Source organism: Artibeus jamaicensis, unplaced genomic scaffold (assembly GCF_021234435.1).
Source record: "Artibeus jamaicensis isolate MK-2021 breed Jamaican fruit bat unplaced genomic scaffold, CSHL_Jam_final contig_525, whole genome shotgun sequence".
NCBI lineage: Eukaryota > Metazoa > Chordata > Mammalia > Chiroptera > Phyllostomidae > Artibeus > Artibeus jamaicensis.
The window spans coordinates 335,466-353,357 of record NW_026521874.1 but is presented as its reverse complement, the minus strand read 5'-3'; the positions used below and the strand labels follow the sequence as shown (position 1 = coordinate 353,357).

The following is a 17,892-nucleotide window of genomic DNA, read 5'->3' as shown; positions in this document are numbered from 1 at the left end:
GGTCTGGCCGCCTCCCCTCCACGCCCAGGCCGGCGGAGCAGAGCTGCTTCCGCCTCCACTCCTGCTTGGGCCCAGGGCCCTGTGGTATTTGCGGTTGCAGCCCCCCAGCTCTCTGACCCCTGAAGTGAGGCGGGGTCGCCCGAGGGGGTGCTGGGGGCAGGCAGAGGCCGAGCTGCGGGTGTTTTTCAGCAGTGCCCTCCGGGCGGCCCGGACCAGCCCCCGGGACGGCCTGTCTCCGCTCTGCTGCCCCTCCGTGCTGCCCTCGCCATGGGCCGTCTGCGGCCAGACCCTGCAGCGAGTGGCGTGAGCCCGGGGCTCACAGCAAGGTCTTCCCACCCGTGAACTTTTCATGCCTCTGTTTGCGACTCGGGAGACAGGCAGCCTCTCGGAGCTCCGCTGCTGAGCAGTGATCAAGGTCCACCCCAGGGGAGGCAGGTGCTGCTGCCGGGCACCCCCGCCCGCGAGGCAGTGGGCGGACCCAGGCGGGCCCCGCCCCCGGCCAGCAGGGCGGGGCCTGTGGGCGGAGTCTGCGCCCACACCCCTGGGCCTCAGGTGCCTCCCAGGGCTGGGCTGGCGTGAGGGAGGAGCCAGGGCCAAGGGTGACGGTGATGAGGTGACGAGGACACTGATGATGAGCTGGTGGTGAAGGTGACGATGGTGACGGCGGTGCTAATGGCAGTGGGGACCCTGCCAGTGCCAGTGACGATGGTGACGACAGCAGGCCGCACCTGTGGAGCCCTCTGCCCGCCCAGCTCGCGTGACCGGAGCTGCCCTGGTGGGAGGCCCTGCCTCGCCGGCTAACAGGGAGACCGCGGCTCGAGGAGGTGGGGGTGGCCAGAGCCACCGGGCACTGAGGAAGCAAGACGTGACCCCTGGTGCAGCCGCAGGACCCGAGTGGGGTTGATTCCCAGCATGTGATGGGCAGGCAGGGCTCGGGCCCCGGGAGGCCAGGAGAGGCCGGACGGGGGTGCGGCAGAGCTTTCCCGGGGACTCGGGGCTCCCTCTCCGCGGTGAGGTGCAGGCTTGGGCGTTCATGAGAGCGCTCCAGGACTTTTGTTGTTTTATTTTTTCAACAGTACTCTTGTTTTGCTTTTCACATTTACTTTTAGAGAGAGAGGAAGGGAGAGAGAATGAGATGGAAACATCACTGTGTGTTTGCCTCTTGTGTGCCCCCTACTGGGGACCTGGCCCACAACCCAGGCATGTGCCCTGACTGGGAATTGAACTGGCGACCCTCAGAACTCTCCAGATTTTAAAACGTCGGCTTCAAATAAAAGAATTAGGCTGAACCAGGCCCATGTGCAGTCCTGCCCATGACCCACCCACGGGTGGGGACCTGGGAAGGCTGTCCATGGGCCTGGGTGGTCCGTGTGTTCCGTGTCACACCCGTGATCGTGTAATGGGTGACACACAGACCCTTGGGTGTTCCTACCTCACATCTGTCAATGTGGGTAACACACGGTGACCCTGGGCGTGGAGGAGCGGAGACTGGGGGCTCTGGGGTTTGCAGCTGTGGGCCCTCACTGGCCTCTGGCCTCCCACCCGCCGAGTGGCCGCACCTGCCCAGTGGAGGGCCTTGCTCAGGCCGTCAGGGCCAAAGGGCTGCCTGCCCCTGGGGTGCACGGCCCTGGGTGATCGGGAGGTGCCCTACCCAGTGGTGCGGAGCCTCTCCCACCTCTGTCTCCGGTCCCCTGGGGTCCTGGCGATGCCGTTGTGTGCTCAGAACTGTGACCCTCAGGTCCAACTGAGGATGGACAGTGTCGGACAAGAGGCCAGGAGGAGCGGCCAGGCCTATCTCGGGGTGCGCTGCCGGGCATGCACTCAGGACGGGCAGGGCCGTTCGCTGGCGCTGGGGCTGGCTCACCTTTGGGCCACAGCACTCGGGGACCTGGGCTGAGAGACGCCCCGTGGAAGCTCCCAGCTCGTGTGTTCAGCCCCCGGCAGGGAGCCGCTCAAGCTCAGCGTATTGGGAGACAGTGAGAACAGAGGCGGTGGTGGTGGGGATGGCGGTGACGTGATGACGACGCTGGCGGTGCCATCGCGCTGCCCCGTGCGAGACACGCCCGGCGCTGTCCTAGCCTTTGCCTGTGTCCCGTCGTCAACACAGCAGGACCACCCTGGGGGGGGGGGGGCTGCTGGCTTTGGTTCCCAGACACACAGACTGAGGTGCAGAGATGGCAGGCCGCTGCCCGAGGCTGCACAGCATCAGTGTGGGCAGCTGCTCCCCTCCAGACCCAACACGCTCCAGTGGGGTCTGGGCTCTGCCCTTCCTCGTGACTCCCACCGGGACGCCCCCGCCCCCACCTCTCTGAGGGGGCGCCCCCAGGGCTGCCCCACGCAGCCCGACCCGGGAAGGTCACCTGGCACAAGATGGATGCGGCTCTTCCCTCCTCGCCCTGATTAATGGCCTCGGTGGGTTCCAGCTCCGCTGCAGTCAGGCATCAGTTCTGCAGGACTTAATGACTGGCGTCATCGGCGCGGCGGCTGACAGGCCTGTGCCCTGCAGTTAATTATGGGGTCTGCGCATTCCCTGGGGAGCACCCGCAGTCTTTCGTGCTGTCACATCGTCAAGCTCTCAGGGTGACACCAACCAGAGCAGCGGGGGGGTGGGGGGAGCGACAGGAAACAGCCTGGGGCGGTTCTGGGCACCAGGCGGGGGGCGTGTGCACACCGGCCTGACCCTGGCGGTTCGATGGGTGTGTGGTTCCCCTCGGGCTCAGAGCTACTGGTCAGGCAGGAGGCCCACAGGGGTTCCTGGCAGCCCACTGGCCGTGACCCTGCGCCCTCACCCCTGCCCTGGCACAGGGCCACCCCAGTGCCCGTCAGTGCCCTGGCTTCCCCTTGGCTCCGTGGTCGGAGTCAGCCCCAGCTCGTGGGCAGCGACCCTTTGCTCGCCCCTCCAGCCCCCTCTCCCAGGCCCCCCTCCACCCCCAGCTCTCAGCCCCCACACTCCCCCCGCCCCGTGTGGCCCTGTGGAAGGGGGCCCGCACCTCTGGGGCGGTGTCTGGTGGCAGGCTCAGAGAGGCGTGCTCCGGAAACTCGGCCCACTGGGTGGGAATGTGTCCTGATCGTTGCTGGGCACAGGTGTCTTTCTTCACGTTCTCTGATGGGGAGTTGCCGTGATTTCAAGTGCTGCCCTTCTGGTCGGTTTGTGCGATTATCCGGATCTTCCCTTCCCCAGTGGCACTGATGCGGATTGGTTTCCATCGGTGCTGTGTTAGGGATAAGCGGGCGGCCCCTCGGGCCCCAGCCTGTCCTGAGCCCTCACCTTCCCCAGCGGTCTCAGCGAGTCTGCCCCTGGCCCTCCCTGCTGGCCCTGGGCTGAAGAGGGGCTCTGACCGGCTGGGGCAGGGGGCTCCGCGACTGACCCACCCTCTGTCTGCTCCGGGTGGGTGGGTCTGCCCGTCAGGGGGCTCCGGCCTGTGCCGTGCCCACCCTGCCGACACCCCTTGGCCTCACTGGGGCCCCTGGGCCCACTGGCTGAGGACGCCCCCACTGCAGGCCTGGGGTTGGGTTTGGCGGAGCCGCCTCCCCTGTCCCTCCCACACTCCTGCTCGCTGCTCCGGGCCCCCTGTGGCCTCCAGTGCAGCCCGCCGGCCTGTGCAGGTTGCTGTGTGTGCTGACCCCCCTCTCTCTCCCCACAGTGTGACAGCGAGAGCGATGGGGACGACAAGGTAAGCCCCCTCCGCTGACCTCTGCCCCCTGGCGCCCCAACTTCCTCCTTCTCTGGCGCTTGCCAGGTGAGGCAGCCCACTGTTCCTGGGGAGGCCGGTCCAGGCAGGGAGGCCCAGTGTCCTCCCAGTGTGTCCCCGGCTGTGAGTGTGAGAACCTGGGTGCGTCCATCAGCGTCACTTGCGGCAGCGCCTGCCCTCGCCTGGAGCCTGGTGGCCAGCGGACACTGGGGTGGCCACCGGCAGCTCCTCGGCCTCCCTGCCCCTCACTCTGCCCCCGGGAGCCTTTGCTCTACAGAGTTGCATCCGGCTCAGCTTGTCACATGCTTGATGCTCATCACACGCTTGACGCTCATCACACGCTTGACGCCCGTCGGACCAGAAACAGCAGTGGGCAGACACCTGGGATGTTCTGGGCGCAGGGACCCGGGGCAGCTGCGCTTGTGGGCTGGGTCCTCTGCGGGGACCCGCAACTGCTGGTTTTGGTGGGAGTGGGGTGGCAGAAAGACCTGGGCTCCGTGCCTCTGGCCAGTTTGCGTCTCCCCCACCTGCCAGAGTCTGAGGTCCCCTCTGCAGCCAGCAGTGGCCCTGGAGGCTGGCAGGCTCCAGCCACCTGCGGCCCCTCTATGAGACGGCAGCTGGTGTCTGGCTGCTGCTTCACTGGACAAACGTGGGGCGAAGAGTTACGAGGGGTGTGTCGGGTGGCTGCTGGGCCCCACTTGGCCAAGCGGCCCAGTCAGGTGGTGGGCTGTCTGTGGCCACAGCCCTCTCTCAAGGGCGTCCATCTGGTCTCCCTGCCAGGCCCCTGCTCCCAGCACCTCCTGGGCTACGGGAGGGGGGTCCGGGTGGGGCTGGACTGGACGGCAGCACAGCACAGGGCTCAACCGGGCCTCCAACCGGCTGTGCTCCCACTGCTGACCCTCCACCCTCAGGGCCTCAGCCACTTTGCTAGACAAGGTGACGATAGTGCCGGGGGCGGTGGCTGCCAGGATGAGCCGAGCAGGGACCTGCCTCCTCTGAGGGGGGGAGCTGCCTGTGTTTCTTCCCTGCGTCATGTGCACTCGCTCACTCACCTGTGTGTGCACACATGGCACACACACACCTGCGTGCACACTTATGCACGCTGTTCCTCAGAAAGCCCTGTGGCGCTCACACGCTTCACTGGACTCGGGGGCCGGGGCCGGGGGGTAAACCCCAGGGGCTCGGCCCGTCCGGTCTCTGGAGGCCAGGCTGGGCTCCCTCTGGAGGCTCCAGGGGCAGGTCCCTGCCGCCTCCAGCTTCAGTCTGTCTTCCGTCCTCATGGACCTCGTCCCTGGTGTCTGTGTCTCTGCTCTTCTGAGATGGACGTGCAGTCCGGAGGCCAGAAGTCCCCCAGGGCCTCACTGGCCGTCCCACTGCTGGCCTGGCTGCTCGCCATGGGCCGCGCTCTCGGGTTCACAGTTGCCCAGGAGGTGGTGCTGTCCGTCAGGGACAGCCCCCGCCCGAGGCACTGCCCCCCTGCTGCCGCCCCCACCGCAGCCCTGGGTGTGCCCCCACCGGAACCCGAGTCCCAGCTTCTGTCTTTGTCCTTGAAGCCCAGGGGTACCCCCGCACCGGACTGCTGGGGTCACACCCCAGCCCTGACATGTGCCAGCTGCACGACCTAGGTCAGGGCAGTGGGGGTGACAGTGGTGTCCTCACACGACAGGCCTGACTCAGGGCCGGGCCGAGTGTTTGCTGCTCTTGTGGCAGGAAACAGCAGAGCGAAGGGGGTGGTGTGGGGCAGGGGCTGAAGGGAACACGCGGGTTCAGTAAGTAGTCCAGACAGAACAGAGGGGCACTGCAGCCTGTTTGCTGGTGGGAGGGTCTCAGTGAGTGCGCCAGGGCGCAGGTTCACGTGGGTTTGACCGGTGTCCGAACAGGACAGCGCAGGCTCTGCAGCTGGTTCCCACAACGTGGGGGCTGCCGCTGCCCCACCCCCCGGGGGCGGGTCTCTGCAGGTCCTGCACCTGGGCTCCCGCACATCCCTGCAGAGCCGCCTGGTGCCCCCCACCCCCCGCAGCTGAGGGGTGGGCACCTCCCACCCGGCGAGCTGCGTGGTGTCCTCATGTCACTCTCCCGGGGCAGCCCGGGTGGGTGTCCCACGTACACTCAGTGAACCCGTGGGGCGGTGGTTCCTCCCGGGTCTGAATTTGGCTTCTGCCCACCGGGTGGCCCACAGGCTCCTGGGCTGAGCAGGGCAGCCACGCTGCCCGTGGGGTGACAGATTCCAAGACAGTGACGCTGAGGTTCAGGGCAGGCACAGCACAGGTCGGACAGCTGTAGGGGGTCTGTCGTCCTTGGAGTCCAGCTCCTCGGCCTCGCTGCTGTGACTCAGTTTCCCCCTCGCACAGGAGTTGTCCATACTCGTTTCTCTGAGCCCAGGAGGAGTGGGGCTCGCAAACCATTCCTGGGCACTGTGCGCCCTGACCAGGTAGCGGGGACAAGACGGCGACCGCTCGGAGCCCCAAGTGGGCAGATCCGCGCCTCGGGGCTGGATTAGTCGGGCCTGCCCGCGCCCCGCCTCCTCGCCGCCAGCCCAGCCCGCGCTCACTGGCCGCTGCCCGCGCGCCCGCCAGCAGTGCGCCCTTCAGCACCCAGCCCCTCGCCGCGCCGGAGGGCACTGGGGGCCCAGAGGTCCCGAAGGCCCCCCGCGTGCCGAGCCGGCAGGGCGGACATGCACATCCCCAGCCAGGGCTCCAGCTAGGCGGGGCGCGCTGGGAGAGGGGCCATCTCCAGGGGCCCAGGCCGGCGGGGGCCCACGCTCCGCTGCCTGCGTCCATGCCGCGGGGCTGGGGCTCTGGCCGGAGGATTAGCTCCTATCGCCTGCAGAGCGTGCCTAACTCGGGGCGCCCTGACGGTGAGTGCCCGCTGGTGGCTTCCTTCGGGGAGAGACCCAGGACTTTGGGGGCCGGGGTCCAGAGAGCATCCGTCCCTCTTGAGTAGCGAGGCGCGGGAGACGTCCCCAGCATGGTGTTGGCCCCGTCCCGCCTCAGAGCCGTGCGCGGGAAGATCCAACGACCTGCTGGCTGCGCCCCCGGGGTGCACGTGGCGACAGGCGGGCGAGGATGCTGTCGGGCAGAGCTTCCCGGGCTCGGCCAGGGCGCTGGGGGGCCTGCGGCGGAGGCAGGGCGGGTGTCGCGGGGGGGGGGGGGCGTCTTTGTCTGTGAACTGCACGGGCTGGTTCCCCGGGTTCCCACGCCAGTGGCCACTGCGCTCACCTGCTCCGGAGTTGGAGTTCTTTGCCTGGGGCGGGGCGCAGCCAGAAGGGGCTGCTCCGCTGGTCAGGTCTTCGCAGACAAAGCGCGGTGACCGCCGCCCCAGCGCCTCGGGGATTATGCAACTCAAGAAACTCAGTACCGGGCCCCCAACGCCTGCCCCCCCCCCTTCCCCGCACAGCCCTCACCCGGGACCCTGACCCTGCAGCACCGGGACCTCCCGCCTGTACTTTGCCCTGGGGTGACCCCTTCCCCAACCCCCAAACCCGCCAGAGGTGGCTGTGGGCTTCCACAGTCCATAATCTTCCACAAGTGACTGTCACGGGTCTGGTGACAGCTCTGGGGCTGCCACCCTTGTGAGTTGGCTGCCCCGCTGCGGGTCCTCCCCGAACAGGAAGAACTGGACGCAGAGGCTTCTCAGCACCCGGCCTCGTACCTGTGCTGGGAGAGGCCCCGCCCCCAGTGGGTGTGTCTGAGCGTGGCCAGGACCCCTTCCTGGGGGAAGTCAGATCCCGCCACTTCCCAGAGCAAACTTGAACTGTGGTGCAGCAGGTTTAGGGCCAGTGGGCCAAGGAGAGGGGCCTGTGCCAGGGTCTGAAGGTCGGGCTTTCCTTCCCAGCCCCTGCCCCTCGGGGCTCCCCCTCCCCGTGTCTGAGGCACTGCCTCCTGGCCCTGCGATCTGGTGCCTGGGCTAGGGCCTTGAACCGCACCAGAGAGGCGGACAGACCTGTGGCCTTGGACGAACTTGCCCCACCCAGGCTCCGCCCAACAGGAGTCGGGCCCACAACGCGTGTTCTGGGCCGAGCGGTCACAGCTTTCTTTCCTGTGACCGGGACTTGCTGGTTCTGTGATGCTCAGTCAGAGCTGGTGCCGCGGCCCCGCCTTGGGTGCTGAGACCCAAAATTGCTGGCTTCCCCCTCCCCACCCACCCGAGACCCCACAGACCAGGCCTCAGCCCCCTCCCTCCTGTGCCTCCCCACCCAGGGCCCAGCCTGCCCACCAAGTTGGGGCCCCTCAGCAGTGTCTGTGGCTGGGGGCCCTGGAGGCTGCTGAGCCCCTGAGGGGCTGGCAGAGCAGTGGTATCGGTAGGGAGACCTGAAAGGGGCAGCTCCATTAGGGGGAGGGGTCAGGCCTCGGGCACCTGCGTGGGGGCCCACTGAGCCCACGTTGGGGGGGCTGCGTCCTGCCCCCCGGGGCGAGGAGGTCACGGGTGGCCGCCCACAGCCAGATGGGGGGTGCGGCCTTCTGTTGGGGACCTTCCTGCCTTTGTGGCTGACACTTGGCCACATCCCCGGCTGTCAGGGTCCCCGTCCCTGCCACCGTCTGTGCTTTCAGGACATTTGCCGCCGTTTTCTTCTTGGTTTGGGTTTTAGGGACGTGGTTGCTAGGGTTACCGTTCCAGAGCGACTGCGTGGGCTGCGGCGTGTGATAGTGGCTCGTGGGCCACCCTGATGTCAGCTGTCCGTCCGCAGTGGCTGCAACAGGAGGGGCAGCACCGGCCCCCCTTCTCGCAGTGCACCCCGCCACACCCCGTCTGTCTGGGTGCCCGTCTGTCTGGGTGATGGGCTTTCCCTGGGACCCCGCCCGGCGGCACTGTGCACCCGCGGCTGGGGCAGAGCATGCAGGCCCAACGCCTGCCAAGTGCCCGCGCCCCCCAGCGCCGGGGTCAGAGGGTATCTTCGTGGCCCCGACGGCTCCTGCACGCGGGCTTCTTCCGGGCTTGGCGTCCTGCAGCGCCCGCACCTGGGAGCACGCACCACCTTGCGTGCGTTTCAGGGCACGGCTTGGTGGCTGTGTGCACATCTGCCTGTGTCCCCCCTGCCTCGAGCCCTCGCCTCCCTCACTGAAGCTCTGTCCCCTCTCCGACGGCCCAGCTCTCAGCCCCTCACCGACACGGAGTCACTCCGCATCTGTCCCTCAGTGGCTGCCCCGTGTCACTGAGCCTTTTGTCCCCCAGGCTCACCCGAGTGGGACTGGGAGTCAGCACTCCCTTCCTCTGTGAGACGCGGCGAACTCCACCGAGTGGAGACCGCCTCTCGCCGGCCCGTCCAGGCGTCCCTGGACCCCGGGGTTTTCCCCGCCGGCAGCTGTGGCGAGGCTGCAGTGAGCGTGGCCCGTAGGTCCCTTCCAGCGCCCGCTCTCGGCTCCCGGGGGGACACACCCACGGGGGGTTGCTGAGTCAGAGGGTGATTCTTGTCTCTCGTTCCGAGGAACCCCACACTCTTCCCCACAGTGCTGCATCGTCCGTCGTACGTCCCCACCCAGACGACACGGGGCCCCAGTCTCGCCACAGCCACCGTCCTCTGGGTGTCAGTGGTGGCCCTCTGCACGGGGGCCCCTTTGGTTCTTCAGCCCCCCAACCCGGGCAGGGCCAGGCTGAGCCCCCTTTCACGGACTCCGTGTCCCGTGTGGCCACATGCTTGCAGCTGGGCCTGGGCATGGCCACCTTCCCTGTGGGGACTGCGGGTCAAAAGGGGCCTATGCAGACCTGGCCTGGGGACAGGCCCCCACGCTCTGACCCTCCTCTCTCTCCCAGGCGTCTGTGGGCTCCGAGAGGCTCTTCGCCCCAGCGGCTGATAGTGGTGAGTGCCTCCCGTGGCCTGGGCCTCAGCCTGTGGGAAGGGACAGGACACTCCTGTCGTGGGCTCAGTTCTGGGTGCAGGGCCTCAGGACTGAGGTGCTGTGACCAGGAGCCTTTTGGAGAGCTAGGCTGCGGTCAGCACCCTGTGGCCTGGCCTGGGCACCGACCGCCTACCAATGCTCCCAAAGCGGGGGTCCCCCGACACCTGTGGAGGCACCCCCCCCCCAGGTTGACCACCGCAGCAGGTGTTTGTTACTTGGACATGAAGCCGGCCAGGCTCCTCCGAGGCCTCCCTGCCCGGCCTGCAGCCCTGCCTGGGTGGGACAGGGGTGCGGCTTCCATGGCCCCCACAGTTCTCCTGGCCACTGCTGCTCTGTGGGGCATATGCTGGCACCTGGCTGTGCCCAGGAGGGGGTCACCAGGCTCAGCACGAAAAAAGGGCCCCTTTGCTCGGAAGGCTCCACCTGGATGTGCCCGGAGAGCACAGGAGTGTGGGCGGCGTCCACGGCAGTGGGCCCCACTGGCCTGGGCCCCGAAGCCGCAGGTGTTTGCAGGCCAGGAGCCTGGAATCACAGATTCGAGGAGCCGCTCCCTCCAAAGGCCCCAGGGGTCCACCCTACACCGCCTGCATCGCTTGTGCTGCCTGCAGACCTGGGCCTTGCTTGGGGTTGGCCCGCACCTTGGTCTTCCCGTCTGTACAATGGGCCCACAGCATCCCGGGCTGCGGTTGCAGCAACCACAGGCTGTGGCCGTGTCCGCCGCGCGCTCACTGGGGCCTCTCTCTGCAGGTGCCGCTCTGGGCAAGCAGACCGAGGCCAAGGCCAGGGCGGCGCCCAAGGTCTCGGGCCTGGAGCGCAGCCGCGAGCTGAGCACGGAGCTGCCCTTCCTGCCCTCGCTGCGCAGCCCTGCGCCCCCCACGGGCCCCACCAGCCCACCGGTCAAGAAGGAAGCTGCAGCGCTGCCCCGTCTCACCCCACAGCCACCGCCCTCGCTGCCCCGGGCCCCGCTCCCGACACACCTGCCTGTCCCCCTGGGCACCGGGCACAGCCAGGCTGCGCACACCCTCAGGTGGGCGCCTGTGCCAGGTGGGGGCGGCTGGGGGGGACCTGTGGCCACAGGCGCTGAGTCCCTGTCCCTGCAGCAGCGGCACCAGCCTCGGGCTTGTCAAGCACGCGTCCCTGTCGCCACACGGGCCCGGCGCCCACCTCACTACCTCACACCCGGCGCTGTGCTCCCAGGCCCGGCACCAGCACCACGCGGCAGCCATGTTCGCTGCCCACACGACGCTGCCCCCGCCCCCGGCGCTGCCGGCCCACAGCCTGGCCGTCCCAGGACACCATGCCGGTAGGTCCGGGTGCCCTTTGCCGGGGCCAGGGTCGCTGTTCCCTCTACACTGTGACTCTCAGTCCAGAGCAGGCTGCGGCCTCTCCTTGCCCCAGACCCGGTGCCATGTGGCCACAGAGCCCAGGGCACCAGTGGCCCCGGGAGGCCGCCTTTCCCGGGGGCAGAGTGGTCCTGCCAGGTGCAGGTGTGCCTGCTCCGTCCGAGCCCTGGTCAGGCAGCTGGTGCGGGGAGGGGGCGGGAGGGGGCCCCGGGCCTGCTGCATGCGCTCCTTCTGTCCCTCTTCCTCAGTGTGCAGGGAAGGGGCCCCAGGGGCCGGCGGTCAGGGCTGTCCAGGGTGCAGGCAGGGCCGAGTCGCCCAGTAGAGGGTTCTGCGGTGAACAGTGCCCCCCCCCCCCCGGCCTCCCCCTCCCCGCTTGGTTCTGGCAGGTGCCCCTCGTTCAGGATTTCCCCGTGTGTCTCCCGTCCCACTCTTTCTGACTCCTGAGTCAGCCTGGGCCAGGCCGGGGGCGCTCTGTGCCCCCGAAGGGGCCCAGACCCAGTCCGGGGGCCTGGCCAGGCAGGCTCCCCGCGCCGGTGGGTCTCGGGCTCACGGTCTTCTCTCTTGCCTTTAGATGCCAGCCTGCTGGTCTCACTCAGCCCGCCAATCATGTATTGCCAGCCTCATGCGGGGATTCTGATTGGTACTTGGTCACAGGCCCCTCTCTCACCTGCACCCTGGGGCCCGCACCTAGCGAGCAGCCACCGCGGCCCGGGCTGCTGCGCCCGGGAGTGCCAGGTGACTACCCGCCTCGCCCCCCCGGGAGCCCGCGGCCGACCCGCCTCTCCGTCTCTCTCTCTTCTCTCGTAGATCACGAGCTGCTCAGGCAAGAGCTGAACGCGCGCTTTCTGGTCCAGAGTGCCGGGCGGCCCGGGGCCCCGCCGGGCCCGGGGGCTCTGCTCCGGGCGGAGTTCCACCAGCACCAGCACACACACCGGCACACACACCGGCACACACACCAGCACCAACACACATTCGCCCCCTTCCCCGCGGGGCTGCCCCCGACGCCAGTGCTGCCGCCTGCCGCACCCCTGCCGGTGCGTAGGGCGGGACACGCAGCAGGCACACACTCGCTCCACCTGCACGCAGACTGGAACCGTGCCCGCTGTCCGTCTGTCTGTCTGTCCGGGCCCTCTGCCTCCCAGTCCTCCCGTGGCCCCGTTTGGGGTTGGGGCGGCGCCCCACGTTCGCACACGTGTGCCATGGGGCTTGTCAGTTTGCAGCAGGACAGCAGGTCCGGTGGCCGGGACTGGACCAAGGGGCCGGGCACACGGCCCCTCCCACGTCCCCAGGCTGCAGGGCCCCGGGCTGTGAGCCAGCCGCTCCGTGGGGTGGGGGCCGCTCCTGCGCCCTGGGCTCCGTGCCCCCAGCAGGGCCGCAGCCGCTTCCGGCCTCAGTTCACGGGCAGCAGGCCCCGCTGGGGGATGTGCACCGGCCCTGGGGCTTCAGAGAGCCTTGGGGACAGGTGGCTTCCAACCAGAAGCCCCAGGAGGCACAACGGCTGCTCAGGCCTCCGCAGGCTGGACCAGGTGGGTGGGCAGGGCCCTGGTGGGCGTTGGCCTGCAGTGTGGGCCTCACGCTTCGCCCTTTTCCCCTCCAGTTTGACAAGTACCTGCCCAAGCTGGACAGCCCCTACCTGCGACATTCCAGTGTGAGTGCCCCGCCTCTGGCCCCCACTGGTTTGCAGGGGTGTCGGGCTGGGGGACAAGGTGGGGTGCTTCCCAGTGCAGGGAGGTGACGGGGGCCGGAGGGCGGGGCTGGTGTCCCCCAGGCTGGAGTCCCGGCGGGAGCCCTCGAACGCCCTCCCTCCTCCTCTTGCAGTTTCTCCCGTCCTTCCCTCCTGCCGTCCCAGGACTGCCCGCCCTGCTCCCACACCCAGGCCCCTTTGGGTCCCTGCAGGGTGCTTTTCAGCCCAAGGTACCAGCTGCCCCTGGGAGGTGGGGTGGGAACAGAAGTGTCCCCAGGGGTTGGGGTGGCAGCCCCAGGGCAGATCGCCCCGGGGTCCGCGATAGTCCTGTGTCGTGCAGGACTCTCTGCCCCCTCAGCAGGGGCACACAAGGTTGGGGGGTAGCACAGGGGTGAGGTCTAGAGGCAGGAGGCCCCTGAGGCCGCAGGACCAGGGACTGGGCTCCCTCTGCTCACCTTCCCTGCAGCCCAGGTCCGTGGGCATCAAGGGCCTCGCCCGCCCCTGGGCTGAGGACGTGGAGGGCAGCCGGCCGGGCTGGGCGGCCTGGGGCCTCACAGCGTCTCGCGTCCTGCTCTGTCCCCTCAGACTTCAAGCCCCATCGAGGTGACAGGCCGGGCCAGCACTGTTCACACCCTACTCCAGAAGGGCCCCGGGGTAGGTGACAGCCCTGTGCACCGTCTCTCCCTCCCTGGGTGGTGTCCACCTCCCCGCCCCCCACCCACGTCCCAGGCTCCGCTGCTCGCACAGCCTGGACCTAACACTTGCTCTCCCGGTGGTGACAGGTGCCTGACCCTTACCGGACAGCGGTCAGGGTGAGCACATACGGGCGGGAGCCTCGGGGCTGGGGAGGACTCTGGGGACCTCCTGGGTGGGCCTGTGGTGCCCTGTGGCCCCAGGAGTCTGGGGGGTGACGGGGCGGGGTGTGGGGCAGTGCCCCTGGCCACTGAGCTGCTGCCCCCCCGCCACAGAAGCCGGGGAAGTGGTGTGCAGCCCACGTGCAGATCGCCTGGCGGACCTTCCACCATCAGCAGCGCATGAAGGTGAGCCACCGTCCCGCTGGCCTGGACACCGGCGTCAGGACCTGCGTGTTTGCCACGAGCCTCGCCTGGGCACTGGGCACCGCTGGGCTGTGAGGAGTTGGAGTTGGGGAGGAGGTCGCTCCCCACAGTGGCGGCCAGGTCACCAGGGTGACCCAGGCTGTGGCCCCCGTGCTGGGCCCAACCCCAGGGGCATTGCCCCACCGTCTCCCCCAGGCTGAGTGCGGGGACTGGACATGCTCTCGGGATGCTTGCCTGCTCTCGTGAGGGGCAGCAGGGTGGTGACAGGTGCCCCGGCCACGGTGGGAAAGGTTCCCTGAGTGACGCAGAAAGGAGGGAGACTGGGGGACACTCGGCCAGGCACAGGGGCCGAGGGAGGCCCCAGTGGGACCTCCAGGGCGGCAGACGGCCCCCACGTCCAGGAAGGTTCCTGACACCCTTGCGCTGCCGTCGTGATAACACACGATCTCTTCGTCCCCTCGTGTCCCAAACTGCTGTAAAGGCTGAGTTGACAAAGGGGTTTGTCACAAAACACCACGTTTCAAAGTGCAAGTGTGGGTGCAAGACCCCCAGAGGGCACCGAGGAGGGGCCAGTGTTCTCGAGGGCGGCACCGGGGGCACCGGGCTGTTGCTGCTGCCAGGACCCCTGGGGCCCAGGTGGGCCTTGGCCTCATGGGCAGAGCCAGGAAGGGCCGCAGCCCACGGCTCTCAGCTGCAGGCCCGCCCCCTGGCAGGGACACACAGGGACACACTCTGTCCCTCAGCAGGTGCAGCCGGACGCCCACAAGCTGGACTTGCTGAGCAGACCCCCGGTCCCCGGCCTGCTCACAGGATTCCAGTACGCGCAGGAGCTGGCCCAGCCCCTCTTCGCTGGCGCCGGTAAGGCCGCACCTTGGGGGTCCTCCTGTGAGTGGGAGGCAAGGGAAGCTGGGGCTCCCACCCTAGGAACGAGCCGGGCTGGAGGCCCTGGTGCTCTGGGCTCCACCACCTGTCCCCTCCAGGTGCCACCCATCTGGCCACCAGCCAGTTCGGACCCTCAGCACATCCCGGCAGCTTCCTGCCCCCTGGCCACCTGACAGGTGGGTGCCCTGAGGTCCTGTGACCTGGGAGGCCTCCGAAAACCCCGGGGCAGGGGGAGGTGGGCGGGCGAGGAGGCAGCCTGAGAACCAGGACCCCTCAGAGGGCAGAGTCGGCACCTGCTGGATCCTGGGGCCGTCGGGGTGGGTGCTGGGGGTGCCCAGCGAAAGCCACGCAAGCCCCTGAGCCCCGGCGGCCTCTGCAGACCCTTTCAGCAGACCGAGCACCTTCGGGGGCCTGGGCAGCACCGCCTTCGGGGGCCTGGGCGGCCACACGCTGAGTGAGTGACTTGCCCGCTCGCCTGCTGTGCCCCCACATGCACGTGTGACCCCCCCCCACCCTGCACTGCAGCCCCTCCCGTGTGTCCTGGGCTGCATCCGGCTGCCTGTCCCCCCTGATACCCCCTGGGACCCCCCACCACGGTGCTGGCCTGGAATCCGGGACCCCGTGCTCCTCCCCAGCAGCTATGGTTTTGCAGGGGACCCTGGGGGGGGCGCGGAGCCCCGGCCTCACATCCCCACCACCCCAGCTGCAGGCAGCAGCATCTTTGCCCCCAAGGAGGCCCCCACACTGCACAGCCTGCCCAGCCCCCACGAGGCCTGGGGCCGGCTGCACCGGGCACCGCCGTCCTTCCCCACGCCGCCCGCCTGGCCCAGGCCTGCGGGCACCGATCAGGTCTCAGCTCTGACCAACCACGACCGAGAGCCAGACAAAGGCCGGGAGGATAGAGAACGGTGAGTGGGGCCCCGAACTCGAGGTCTGGGGGCACCCTCAGAGCCGGGGCAGGAAGGACCCCTCACAGGGCCGGCAGCAGCCAACAGGCTGAGGGTCCAACCGGGGAGAGTGGTCTTGTCACCACAGAGGGGTGTTGGGGGGGCCCAGATCCCCAGGGCAGAGGATGCTGTGGAACCACCTGGGTCTGGGGGGGACACCTGTGGGGTCCCTGAACTCGGGGCTGGAAGTTAAGCTCTTCTGCCCTGGGGCGGGGGAGGGGTGTCAGCAGCAGTGTTGGGCCTAAGTGTCCCTGGGGAGTTGTGGGCTGCCCACGAGGACTGGGGCTGTGGGGGAGGGGGCACTGCCGTCCACTTTCCCCAGGGTCCTGAACTCGGGACATCACATTTCTGGGGGTGCACAGGGCAGAACTGAAGGAGAGCGAGGCGCTCTAGTAAACGCAGAAGCTTGGGTCTGGGGGACTTTGAGTCAGGCAGCCCAGGACAGGCCTCCGAGGGTGGAGGACCAGGGGCAGCTGCAGGCTCCTGAAGGACACGGAGCCGGCTCCCGGGTCTGCCGCACATCGGCTGACCCGGGCACCGCCCCCGCCAGACCCAGGGGGCACCTGTGTGGGCACTGGCCACAGTCACGGGTGGAGGTGTGGTCGACCCCAGCCAGGCTGCGCACCCGCGATGAGTCCCAGGACGACCCCCGCTCCCCTGGCCCTTGAGTGGGTTTGCTCCCCTGGCTCTCGCTGACCGGCGGTCCAGGTCCTGGGCACAGCAGTGTTTCTGCCACAGAGCTGGTTTCTGAGTGTTTACAGGACTGGGGAGCGGGTGTTGGGGACCATGGGGGGGGGCAGGCTTCTCGCTACCAGGTGCCCACCAGGGGGACCCTGAGGTCACAGTGGTGGGTGAGCCGTGGCCCCACTGCCCTGAGGGTGGGGGCTGGTGGCAGGCAGCTTGCTGAGGGGCACCTGGCACAGGCCGTCTGCCCTGCCTTGAAGCTGAGTGTCTCCCTCTAGGGACCTGGAGAAGCCGCGCCTGCTGAGCCACGCCTCGCCCGCAGCCCCCAGCGGGGGCCTTCTGCTCCGGGGCCAGGGGGAGCCACGCATCAAGGAGAGCCGCTCTCCAGCCAAGGAGGACGGCGCCCAGCTGGCAGCGCGCCCACAGTCCCCCTGCAGCAAAGCGGCCCTGGGCAGCAGCCTGCGCCTGGCCGGCCTCCTGAGCCGCGCCCCAGGGAAGCCACCTGAGGGCGACGTGAAGGTCAAAGAGGAGCGCGGGGAGGAGGGCGATGTGCCCGAGCCCGCGGGGGACGGCCTGCACCGAGCGCCGCCTGGGTCCCTGCAGCTTGGCCCGGGTTCTGTGGGCTGCCAGCGCCTGGGCTTCGCGTGGGAGCCGCTGCGCAACGCTTACCGCAGCCTGGAGCTGCCCCGCCGTGCCCTGCCCGCTGCTGCCCCCCTCGAGCCCCCCGAGCGCCCTTACCGAGACCGCGAGCCTCATGACTACAGCCCTGAGCGCCTGCGGGCAGTGCGCCGTGAGGAGCTGGAGCGCGTGCGGACGGCGCACCTGGGCGCCTCCGTGCACCTGCCCACCCCCACCCTGGACGGCGCTGCGCTACTGCCGGCGCTGGGCGCCCTGCACTACCCGCGTTTCGGGCCCGCGGCTGCCCCACTGCACAACGGACTCCTTGCACGGACCTCACCCGCCAACGCTGCGCTCGGTGCACCGCCCCCACTAGTGACCGCGGGCGGGCCGCCCACACCTTCTGGGCCGTCGCCAAGGAGCAGGACTACGCCACTCGGGACGCCCAGCGAGGCGCCCGACTACTCACCATCTCGAAACCCGCAGGAGGTGGAGGCGCGGTAGCCCTGCGGGCCGCCAGGCACAGACGCCCGTATCCGCGCGCTGACCCTCTGCCCGCGCGTCCAGGAGCTGAGCACAGGCCCTGGCCGCGCGGCGCCCCTCCCCCCACAGCCCGAGGTGCGGGTTTCACACTCGGCCTTTCTGGGGTGGTTTTCTGTGTTCTGGGCTCCAGATCAGGCTATTGGAAGAAAATTCATGTTTGTACACTTTTTCCCACAACTGAGAAGCGTTTATAATAGATTTGTATTTTTTTCAATTTTGTGCTCTGTAGACATTTAAAAAAAGTTTTGTTTTTTGACTTTTAGTTCCAATTTGCAGTTTAACAGCCTCAGATCCTGTTCCAGAGCCCCAGGGGTCTTTTTTGTCTTATTTATGGAGAAAAACGGTCATTTTGTCCCACACACTGTGAGGCCCCCGCGTGGGCCTGGCCCTGGCCCCTCTCGGTACTTGGAGCCCATTACAGACAGATATTAAAATGGTAATGTACAAAAGTGGTTTTTGCCTTATTATGCAAAAGTGTAACATTTCTTTTTCCAGTTTTTTTGTAAAAAGGAACAAGTGTACATAGTCTACTAATATAAATATATGTTATTAAATTCTTAACCTAGGTTCACTTTATAAAAGCGGTTTCTCGAGGTCCCCGTGT

The 17,892-nt window shown here is 68.1% G+C and overlaps 1 protein-coding gene across 9 annotated transcripts in view; it reads left to right on the top strand.

Moving 5' to 3' along the window:
• Positions 1-17,892, top strand: part of FBRSL1 (fibrosin like 1) — a 45,075-nt gene extending 27,183 nt beyond the window's left edge. For 3 of the 9 annotated variants that reach the window (XM_053669698.1, XM_053669696.1, XM_053669692.1), the window contains 16 exons: positions 3,645-3,674; positions 9,444-9,489; positions 10,277-10,556; positions 10,630-10,832; positions 11,444-11,512; positions 11,680-11,906; positions 12,470-12,520; positions 12,691-12,786; positions 13,142-13,210; positions 13,339-13,368; positions 13,525-13,596; positions 14,358-14,472; positions 14,595-14,672; positions 14,876-14,950; positions 15,200-15,404; positions 16,406-17,892. In XM_053669698.1, the coding sequence (XP_053525673.1) occupies positions 3,645-3,674; positions 9,444-9,489; positions 10,277-10,556; positions 10,630-10,832; positions 11,444-11,512; positions 11,680-11,906; positions 12,470-12,520; positions 12,691-12,786; positions 13,142-13,210; positions 13,339-13,368; positions 13,525-13,596; positions 14,358-14,472; positions 14,595-14,672; positions 14,876-14,950; positions 15,200-15,404; positions 16,406-17,249 (2,490 nt within the window). In that variant the 3' untranslated portion in view covers positions 17,250-17,892. Of the gene's footprint in view, positions 1-3,644; positions 3,675-9,443; positions 9,490-10,276; positions 10,557-10,629; positions 10,833-11,443; positions 11,608-11,679; positions 11,907-12,469; positions 12,521-12,690; positions 12,787-13,141; positions 13,211-13,338; positions 13,369-13,524; positions 13,597-14,357; positions 14,473-14,594; positions 14,673-14,875; positions 14,951-15,199; positions 15,405-16,405 lie in introns of all 9 variants that reach the window. The other 6 variants (XM_053669694.1, XM_053669693.1, XM_037160900.2 and 3 more) reach the window with 6 other exon arrangements.